At 30.1% G+C, this 11,700-nt stretch overlaps 1 protein-coding gene across 1 annotated transcript in view; it reads right to left on the bottom strand.

Moving 5' to 3' along the window:
• Positions 1-6,004: 6,004 nt before the first annotated feature.
• The window catches only part of LOC113522950 (ATP-binding cassette sub-family C member 4-like), a 28,985-nt gene continuing 23,289 nt past the window's right edge, over positions 6,005-11,700 (bottom strand). The window contains exons 21-30 of the mRNA XM_052897937.1: positions 11,011-11,220; positions 10,404-10,634; positions 10,219-10,325; positions 9,677-9,800; positions 8,919-9,095; positions 8,666-8,793; positions 8,083-8,205; positions 7,824-7,946; positions 7,522-7,682; positions 6,005-6,815 (exon numbers count right to left, since the gene is read on the bottom strand). Of these exons, the coding sequence (XP_052753897.1) occupies positions 6,545-6,815; positions 7,522-7,682; positions 7,824-7,946; positions 8,083-8,205; positions 8,666-8,793; positions 8,919-9,095; positions 9,677-9,800; positions 10,219-10,325; positions 10,404-10,634; positions 11,011-11,220 (1,655 nt within the window). The 3' untranslated portion in view covers positions 6,005-6,544. The remainder of the gene's footprint in view (positions 6,816-7,521; positions 7,683-7,823; positions 7,947-8,082; positions 8,206-8,665; positions 8,794-8,918; positions 9,096-9,676; positions 9,801-10,218; positions 10,326-10,403; positions 10,635-11,010; positions 11,221-11,700) is intronic.

The following is an 11,700-nucleotide window of genomic DNA, read 5'->3' as shown; positions in this document are numbered from 1 at the left end:
TGTGATATGCAAACAACAAAGTCCGATATATATATGTGAAAAAAGTATTGTACACTGAAGTTGTGAATATTTATGCGTTTAGTACTGCACTATATTTATTTACTAAATTATGCGGCTATCGAAGGACCAAATGAACAAAAATAAAGTCGAATCTTGATCTTGAATGTGTTTATTAATTTTGTACAAGAACGTCACAATCGAAAGTGTCAGATAAAAACATTATTTTTCTTTTTTTGTATAAAGGGTCAGCAAAGAGTTCATATAACAATTATTAATTAAACAGACCCACTCGTATTTATGCGTTGAAGCAGACGTACATACATAACAATGTTTTGATTTGAAGAATAGAATATACCAATAACAAGGTACAGAGGCATAACACCATATTCCTCATAAATAGACACGTAAAGGGTATTACAAGTATGAGCTCCACCATAATTCTATACATATTCATTGGCGACAGTTACCATTTTTCATCTGGTAGGCCATAAGTTTATTCACCGTTCTAAGTTGCATGAAATACCACAGAAGTTTACTGATATTAATAATTATTTTAAAATAAACAAATATTATAAAGTATTCAATATCTTATAATTACTCGTGTATAAATCAGAAGTCAATAATATACTTAAATACCTAATAAATTAAAAAATAATTAATAGAATAGAAATTATTAATAGAACTAGTAATAACTATGTATTTTTTTGTTATATATTTCAGGTGTGCCGAGTTTGCTCACTGTTGCCAGACTTCAAATAGTTTCCATAGGGGGGTTCGTCCTTAGCCGGTGATCGTGGTGTTTTCCTCTCAGGCGGCCAGAGAGCCAGAATTAACTTAGCGAGAGTTGTGTACAGATAGATAGAACTGTATAAATACACGAACAAACGGACCCAATTAAAAATACTTAATAACATTTTAGAGCGGTAAACCAGTATCAGTAAAAAGAAGTATATCATGTATAAAAATGAAAATCCTAATGCTAAGAAATAACAAATTCTTGCCGCAAAAGATAGGGTCACAGTAAACTTGAAGTGGGAAGTAGTGAGCAAGTTTTTGAAGTCCGAAACTTCTGGTTTCTGATATTTCTGGCGATATTTTATAAGATTTACAATAACAAATGGTAACTGTCGACTGCAGATATGAATAGCATCACAGATATCACAAAATATAATGTAATATCCATAATACTCTTCACCCGATGTCATTTCCAATATTACCTAACAGGTTTTAAGCCTTTATTTTATGTACTATTTAGAAATATATTTGTTTTTTACAATTATTATAAATGTGAAAATAAGTTTGTCTGTTAATGCCTCTTGACATTTTAGTGGCTCAAACAATCGTCTTGAGATATACACGTAGCATCGGAATGAAAAAACCTTTTCATTCTGTTCAATCAAAGCATCAAGACACGCGGATAAAATTGCTGGTGAAAATTGTTATGTCATGCTTTATTCCAACAAAAAACAATACCTATACCTGTTATTTTAATCTGTATGATATTATTTTTGCACTGCAGGTATTATAATCTTTTGAATAAAATAAAATAGAACGGAAGGTAATAACCGAAGTCTATAAATATAAAAAACACCATGGACAACGTAGAAATATGCCATGCCGTAACACCTAACCGTAGTATTTGATAGAGAAGGTGTAAGAATGTAATTTTGATTGTAATTCTATATATATATATATATATATATATATATATATATATATATATATATATATATATATATATATATATATATATTGGTATACATGTATGCATTAAGCTTTTATATTTAATTTAGTGTATACTTTACGATGAGGCAGAAAGTGTAAACATAAATGACCTTACTACTACCATAGGGAAGATCAAAACAATAATAACAGAGAATAACTCAATGAAGTGCGCGTATCCAGCTCTTTTATACAGCAAGTACAAGACTACAGAGGTCTGTATGGGGATCAACCACAAGTAGTAGAGAAACATCAATTCATAGTCGAATTTTGCCAAGTCATTGGAAAGCAAGTTGTCTAATTTCCTATCAGTTACTTCATCTTGGGTAACGTGACTCATACGTAGAACCTATAGTTACAGATATTGCATAATATTTAATTTTTTCATTTATATTATATAAAACTAGTGATTTGGTTGGGCTTCGCATGGGTACATAGAATTTTCGAAACTGATAGTATTTTCGGAAATTCTATCTATCTATTAGCTGTTCGTGTCTTGTTGTATGTATGTCTGGCTGCTTATGTATTTATTATCCATTATCTTTTGTTATCGTGAGAATTTCGGAAAATCCATTTCAGTGCTCACCTGCGTTATATAATTTCTTGTTACTGTCACTCAGTATTGAGAGTTTAAGCGCATACTTAGATAAAATAAAGATGCGGTATTAGCGTTCTATCGCGATTTGACATAATCTTGGCCACTGTTATATACAAGTACTTACTGTTTTATTATCTACAATATATTAGGGTACATATATTTGCAGATTTTCAGATAAAAATGTTGATACATCATGGTACTATCGTTCCATTTAACGGTTAGTGATTACTGTCTACTTATTTAAATGATTGGGGTTGGACATTTGTATGGTTGTTATTCTATGGATTCACGCATATAAGAGGGAGCTTTAATTACCATAAGCGTAACCAACACCCGGGTCTTCCCCATAAAAGAATATTAGGCCATTATTAATATGCTGATCAGGCGGCTTGCACATGAGGTTTTAATTCGGCTTTTCTTTCTAAGCTTGTTCCTTTGTTTCTTATATTTTAGATTTAAATAAAACCGTTTAAAAAGAGTGGTAATACTTGTATTCTTATATCACAATTAGATATCTTTAGTATAATATTACATACCACCATTACATGCCCAATTAACTCATAAGTACATTTTACCGAAATGACCATAAATATTTACAAGCAATGAGAATAAGCACAAATATGTGAGAAATGACTTATCTACCTACATAATCATTTCTAGCAGAATCTAATTTGATTACGAAGAATAAGAATAATATAGTACTTACTTTTATGTAATCTAGATAAAAAGTAGCGTATGTCCTTCGTAAAATGTCTTTAAGATTGATTCTAGCCGATAAGGTGCTAATACAATCAAATAATGAAATCAGTATTCATATTTACAACACTAAAGTTTGGCCAAATTTATGTGACATAAAATGAAAAAGGCTTTTAATTTAATTTTTTTTATGCAATTTAAAATAGCAAATAAGCTGACGACCAACCTGAGGGAAAGTCAAATTGTTTTTGGTGGAAAGTGGTAACCATCGCCTAAAGACATGAACAGTACGTAAATAGACATAATTTAGTAATATATTTTTATTTAAACTGCTTTTTTTTATATAGTATAAAAAAGAAATGGCAATAAAATTTACCGATTTCAATTAAAAGCCCCTAATTTGTTAGGAATATTATTATTATTACGTGCTATAAATTATATAGAGTAAAATGAGTATATGCAATTATTTAACGAAGTTTATAATATTATAAAATAACACAATAACAGAAGAAAACGAAAGTGTCAAGTTTTATATATATGAGTTATTTTTGACTACATCATTCATATGAGTATGAATCAACATTATGGGTTTTATTTATTTATTTACACTTTATTGCACCAAGTAAAAAGAGAATTAATAAAACTATTTCCTTGGATGCTGATGTGAAGATAATACATATAGACAAAGTAATATATATAAATATATGATTAGAATAAAATTGTAAGGTTAATATGGCGACCACTTGAAAGTTCAAAGGTCGAAGGGTCGAGGGTCAGTATTTGGACGTCAAAGGTATTAAAAATAAAAAGGTCAATTTCTGTATCAAAAATATGTCCGGCTTTTTTTTGCTCTTCGTTTTTATTATTTGTTTTGTCTATTGCTCTATGGATCAGTTTCACGTGTTAGGATTTCCTAACATTTGAAATATGAACCACTGGGTTCATATATTGAATAAATAAAATAATCTACCAGAGGGAAACTGTACAAAAATCGTTTACTTGAGCACCTCTGTCCCATTCGTGTTTCTACCGTGAAGCAGTTATAATTCATGGTTGTGTTTCGATTTGAATGGTGGGATATGGCAGTGAATCTACAAGGTACAAAGGAATAACACTTGAGTCCTAAGGAATAGCAATCATGGGGAGTATCATGAGCAATACGGTATACTCTATTATGTCCATGGTGCTGCTCATGTCTATAGGCGACGGTAACCACTTTCCATCAGGTGGGCCATTAACTTGTTTGCCATTCTATGTTGCATAAAAACACATTCCGAGTTTATCTTCGTATCTTTTTGAATCGTATTGCTTATTGGGAACAATAAAATTCTTTTTTTTAACATCTCCCTTGTTTCCCTTTAAAAGTACTACATATTCAACATATGAATATTCTTGATATGATATTCGATTTATTTCTTTTTTTTTTTGAGTTCCATCAGGATCAATATTGTATTTATTGTTACGTTTTATATTATTTTCCATATAAAAATGTATTACGATGATATGCTTTAAAGTTTGAAATTATTAATACTTGTGCATATTTTTAATCTATTACTCATGAAATTTGTGAAAATCGTAGAAAATTAGAACGTTCTGCACGAGACACGAATAAATAATGACCGTTCAATTAAACATTTAACTTATAAGAATATTTATTTTTACTTATATACTGATATCATATCAGTGACGATTTATATTTAATCTATTAATATATTTAATTATTGTGTCATCAGTACCTACATTCAATATGTTGATAAGTATCGTATAAAATATAGTGATATGTCGAAACAAATTTTAATAAATGAGGTATGTGGATATTTCAGAGTTGTTTCCTGATAGGACCAATGTTTATTTATTTATTTATACCTGCTCAAAATAAGGAATTCATAGTATAATTAGCAGAAAGTTTTAAAACGCGATCAGTGTTAGTAGTTGATACTACAATATGTAGGGACAGTATATTTAATATATTGTGAATATTAATGAAATGTAATAATTAGTTTTTGCTTATATATATATATATATATATATATATATATATATATATATATATATATATATATAGTGATATTATTACCATATATTATTTAATAGATTGATAATAATAATTATTACTGACCTATCAAAATTGTTTGTGCCTGATTAAATTAATTAAAAATGTTCTTGTTTTTTTGTAATTACCAAAGTCTACTGCGAAACAGACATTCTCACACGGATATTTAAAGTTTTATATTATACAACACAGGCACTAGCAGAATTCAGTTTGTTCACGGTTTATTTTCAACCGACTTTAAAAAAAGGAGGAGGTTCACCATTCAGTGGAATTTTATATATTTTTTAACACATAACTCAGTCAGTTATAAACCGATTCGGAATATTTTTTTACGGTTTAAGATATTTATTTCTCAAAGAATACAAATATTCACTTCAATGAGATTATAGCTAACAAAACTAATTACATCATATTATAGCCGGGAGCATACAAATGGCGGTATTTTATCTGAAAGGATATACTTTCAGATTGGTCTCTTAGTAGAAATTTATAAAAATCGCTTCACTAGTTTAGTTATAAAATAAAATATAACTGATTTTACCACAATTAAGGTCTTTTTTTTGTGTAACAATCTTAAATTATAGACAAATAAATTAATAAGTCTTTATATATAGATATATTTTATTAAAGTAATTTTAAGTACATATAATATTTTATACACTATATTCTTAGTCTATTACTATAAAACAAAATATTATTAATTTAAATATTACTAAACCACTGAATTCAGTTCTTTTAAGTAACAAACTCATTCGATATGTAAGAGAAAATATTTACTTAAATAAATAGTATTTAATATGTAGGATAATGAGATAATTAATTTGATCGTTCATCTATAGATATATGTGACATATTTTAAATTCAAGTATAGAAATTTATACTACATTATTTTAAGGCTTCAATGTTCGATATAAATAAATAATAAGAAACAACAATAGTTTTAAATAAATTGTATAAGAATCTAATGAGTTACAGAGGCATTTAATTAAGTCAGTAATAAGTTATGTTCTATAATCACAGACTTTTATTTTTTAACTAGTGATCCGGCCCAGTTACACATGGATAGATAGAATTTTAGAAAATAATAGCCTCTAAAATCTAATATAGACTTTAAAATCGATTGAGTTTTTTAAATTTATCCATTACAAAAAATCAAATCTCTTTATAATATTAGTATATATTTAATAACAATTATAGTAAAAAAGTGGTGTATAAAATCTTATGAAAAACTTATTTTTTCTTAGTATCTTTTGAAAAACTAATTTTTTCTTAGATATATTTGCTAAATAAATAAGAGGTGGAGAATAAGGATTCCGGTTATTCTCGGAACTTATTAAGTATGTTCTACAACACGTAAACTGGTTTACAATTAAATGAAATTGTATGGCTCGGATTAAATGACTTTCCTTACCTTACTTCTATTCATATTCTAAATTATGTACAAATATTGATCTAAAACTACTCGTAAATGTAATTTATCGTTTAAGATTGTCGTTGTCGTATTTCAATTTGGCTATTTCATACAGTACTTTGCTCATGCTCTCGCTGGTCTCTTTGACCATTAAATTGAAAGTGCTGTTGGGGTTGGAGAGCAGAATGTAAGGATAATCGAACTCCACCGCGAGTCCTTTGTCCATCACGAGCACGCGGTCTGAGTCCATGATCGTGTTGAGACGGTGCGCGATCGTGATCACTGTGCAGCTTGTGAACACGTTGCGAATTGTCTTCTGAATCAGGGCATCAGTTCTACGCAAATAATATACAACACATATATTTATTGACTACATTTTTAAAAATACAGAAAACTGCTATAAACGTTGTAACAGTTTTTATTATTATTATTTTTTTTATATTAGATTGAAGAAAAATTTTATAATCATAGCAATAAGACCGCCTTACTGTACTTATACAATTGTATCGTTGCGTTTGTAAATTGCCTTGCTTATTTCCTATATTGTATAATGCAAATAAAGTATACTCATTCATTCATTCATTTATAATTTTTGTCTTTAATCTCGTACAATTTTGTAAAAAAATTCATACTAGCAAAAAACATTGTAATTTTTTGTGTTATAAATCATTCAGTAAAAGATGGCGTATTATTTGTTGCTTCACATTCATAATAATAAAAATCATTCTCTATTTTGCAAATTTACTTTAAATTATCTTTAATTACAAAAACATCAACAATAAGTCTCGATTCTAGAGTCATCTAGTATTTCTTGTTTACTTTTGTGACCCACCACCTCAATCTATTAAATAATTTAATCTAGTTTTTGAGTAACTTTTTTATAAAATTGAATTTGATGTTTAACTAAAATTATAAAAGGGATTTGAAATTATAACTATTAGTTAATACAGAGTTTTCAAATGTAATATTTGAAATCTGGCACATTTTAAACTGAGGATTTTTTTTAGTAATTGATGAATACTACTAATACTTAATACTTACTGCGGGTCAACATTGGCAGTAGCCTCATCCATGACGAGCACTTTATTGGAGCGCAGAACAGCACGCGCCAGGCAGATGAGCTGCCGCTGGCCCATGGAGAAGTTGCTTCCGCCTTCCGACACTTTATAGTCCAGGGCTGGCACGGCTTCCTTTAGTTCCACCTAATACCATGCGAATAGTACATGTAATTATTATCAATTACCAATAAATATTGAGAATATAAATGATAGATCATTTTAAATGTGTACTTGTTTAAAAGTTTTTAGTTAATAAAATGCATTCTGCGGTATTCATCAACGTACCAGCTCGAGCGCTCTCCAAATCTCATCATCGCTGTAATTTTCGAAGGGATCTAAATTGTATCGTATTGTTGCAGAAAACAAAACCGGCTCTTGAGGTATTATAGATATCTTCGATCTTAAGTCCTGCAAAACATATTGATCTTGTGTATTAATGTATAAATAAAAACGATATTTTAGAACCTACGCCTTTGATATGGAAGAATTAATGATATTGACGATAAAATATATCTTGTTCAGAATACATCTTTCACATTGTTACCTTCTTAGCAATTGTTCCTGTATCTACTCCATCAATTTTAATGCTGCCATCGATGTCACAGAGGCGAAAGAGTGCTGATATAAGAGAAGATTTTCCGGCTCCCGTCCGTCCTACGACACCCACCTGAATAAACACATTCGATATAATATATATGGATAGATACTTGAATAGAAGATTATGATTTCTTTTTATTGGTAGGGAAGTAAACGAGTTGACGAGCCACCTTACAGTAGCTATTCTTGCCTGTGAACATAAAACATAAAGAAGATTGCTTCTGCGTTGCAGATTATTACTTTGTTATGTTTAAGATTTTTTTTTTATTCACTCTGATTCGATACATATAGCATGATTCAAGTATACACATAGATCTCACACAATGTGATGGCTTAACAACTAGAATATATGATAAAGATGGACTAATAATTAGCTCTGGGTGGTGTTTATAGGTGTTCGTTGTTTGGTTTCAGTTTCAGTTGTTTTTGCTATTCAGGCTCTCAGACAATCAGTATAATTATATGACAGTTATAATTTTACCATATTATTATACGAGTTAGAATTACATTACTCGTTTCACAGAACTCACCTTCCAACCTTCCTTGATTACGAAATTCAAGTTCTTTAAAACCGGAGGATCCTCAGGACCATATTTCATGAAGACATTTTCAAACTTTACTTCTCCTTTCAAAGGCCAATTAGTTGGTGGTGTGGTAGCTATAAATAAGCATTTAATTGTAATTTTAGAAAAAAATATGGTATAAATAACAAAATACTATGTAGATATTTAACGAAATTATATAATGTGAAACTGTAAATAATTTCTAAAAGTATGAACTTACATCCTACTTCCATATTTTTTTCACAAGGCAGCTTAGTATATTCAAGTACTCTCTCTACAGAAGTCATTTGACCAAGAAAATCAGCTGTAAATCTGGCTGCCATTTGCAACAACATTGTAAGCGTCATCGACTGGGTCACCGCCAGACCGACACTTCCAACTGGGATGACATGCTCATCTAAGGAAAGATCATATCGTTAGACATAGGTACTTTGTTTATAATAATGTTATAAAGAGGAAAGATTTGATTGATTGTTTGTATACGCACCTATAGAAAATTACATTACCAGCGATTAATACCTATAGTATATATTATTATCGGAAATTTTATCTACTCGTGCGAAGCCAGGCCGGATCGCTAGTATACACATATAAAATAAAATGTAAAATTTTAATCATTACTATCTCCAAATTTTTACGGTCGCGGGTTTGATCTTCGCACTGTGAATATATTTGTTTGTATGACTCCAGATATTATAGGCCAATCAGTCTATCCATAGTACAAATTCTCTTAATTTGAGACTAGATGGCATTTCATAATACATACAATTGTATTTTTTTATGTTTTTACATACTAGAAAAAAACCTAAATTTATGCTTAGAAAATATTATCACAATCATGTAGTTACAGTAATTAATATGTGATTTTTTAATCTAACATTCTGTGAAATACGATATAAACCTATTTATATGAGTATATGCTTTTTTAATTTGAAAAAGTTACTGTTTACAGAGTGTTTTCATTATTGTCAAACTTACCAAATTCAACCAGAATAAAAATGCACAATATCATTCCAAGATACGCAAGGCAAATAGCGTCCAAGTACAAGCCAAATGCAGAAGAGCCGCCCAAGTATGTATAGAAAGCACTCGAATGGAGGTCCTGAAAACTTATTTTATTAAATATGTTATATTCAATTTACTTTCAAAGAATTTTTATGTGAGTCGTTTCAGTAGCTTAGTTTTTAAATTAAAATAACTAGTTTTATCATAATTGAAGTCAGTATTTTTTTTTGTAAAACAAATTCTAAATTATTTAAATATGTTACTATCCGTTTTCGTTCGGAACTTTTTTATAACGCAGATAGACGCAACATACTCACATTTTTATGATTTCATATACTCTACATTCCATAAAATTCATAATTTCAAGTTGTTTAATGAAAACTTTAGGAAAATATTTTAGTGTTTTTTGTCACCCTATAGTACTCTATTTACAGATTTCTCAGGGATTTTATTAAATATATAGTTCATGATACAGCAACAAACAATTGACGGTTGTAATAAATAGATGAACTCACCTGTGCGTCATCGAATTGTCGTTGAAGTTGATCTTGGGAATTGGAACTTCTAATGGTGACCAATCCAGCGAGAGTGGAATTGATCATTCCAAATACTGGACTCTTAGCTGTTAAATAAACAAGACAATTATACATATATTGTATATTTGACATGTTTGGTCAAATATTTATTATTGGACACTTACTGGTGCCCTCTAACCGCTTCACTGCCTGAGCGGCCTTCAGGTACCACCTGAGCAGGAGCACGAAGACGACGACGAGCACGGCGGTCGGTATGAGTGTCCAGGGGAGGGCAATCGCGTTCAACACGAGCACGCTCGTCATGGAGAAGTACATCTGCAGCGTCTCCAGGATGCTGCGAGGTAACAGTTCGTCCAGCGCTCCTATGTCCTTCGAGAACCTATTGAGAATACGACCTGAAAAGTAAATCATTTTAGCGGTTCTCTCGCTGTTATAATGTTTTCGCTTAACAATTACCTATTGCTTTATATAAATACCACATATAATTTCAAATTATGGAGAGTGCTTATGCGCATGGTATAAATTTACACACGGCTGATGAACATCAGATGCATATTTTTTGTAAATATAACAATATAATATACATAGAAAATACTCAAAACTATATAAACAAATATTGACAAGAATATTTGTATTTTGCGGAAATCTTATCAAATCATAATCGGAGACCGATAAAATATCATCAGTTATAAATGAATTTCAATTCTAAGATCTTATGTCGTTTAATAAATTGCTACCTAATATTATTTGTAAAAATATGACTAGACTCACCGCTTGGATTGGTGTCGAAAAACCTCATAACAGTGATAATTAATTTTTTAAATACCATGTTATGCAAATTTCGTGAAGCTCGCATTGTAACAGAAACGAACGTTGCGATTCTGATCTGTGCAAATATTATGAGGGCTAATATTACACAACCATGGACTAAAAGGTATTGTGAATTCGTTAATGGTCCTATTTTACTATTTAAACTTGAATCTGAAAAATAAAAAAGCAATTCATGTAAAAACGAAGTACACAAACTACAAAAGAATTAAGGTGAGTAAAAAATTTATTTTTAATGTTGCCGCATTATTTTATGATTATCATATCATTTGATGACGCAGTAGTGATGACTCAATGGCGCAGTAGCTAGCTACTGTTTTGCATAAACGATGTTCCGGGTCCAATTCCTGGTGAGGCCAATTTATGAAACGGACTTTTCTGAATTGGCTCGTATCCTTCTAGGTTGTTTTTTCGTATGTGTTTGTTGCCAAGTTTCTCATAAAATAGTGTAGTTGTGTAGCATTTATTATTATTATTTCTTTCTATCTTCTCGCCAAGTACCTACCGGTATATATAGAGAAAATCGAGTGCCAAAGATCTAGGTATATGCTTTCATACAGTTCCATACATACATATCTGACATGCCAGTCTCCCATTGCTGTAGATAGAAACAATGGAAAGCCATGTTGCCAA

This window comes from Galleria mellonella, unplaced genomic scaffold (assembly GCF_026898425.1).
Source record: "Galleria mellonella isolate WM207_F2 unplaced genomic scaffold, CSIRO_AGI_GalMel_v1 utg38, whole genome shotgun sequence".
In the NCBI taxonomy this organism is placed as follows: Eukaryota; Metazoa; Arthropoda; class Insecta; order Lepidoptera; family Pyralidae; genus Galleria; species Galleria mellonella.
Note: the sequence above shows the minus strand (reverse complement) of the source record. Positions and strands in the feature narration are given on the sequence as shown.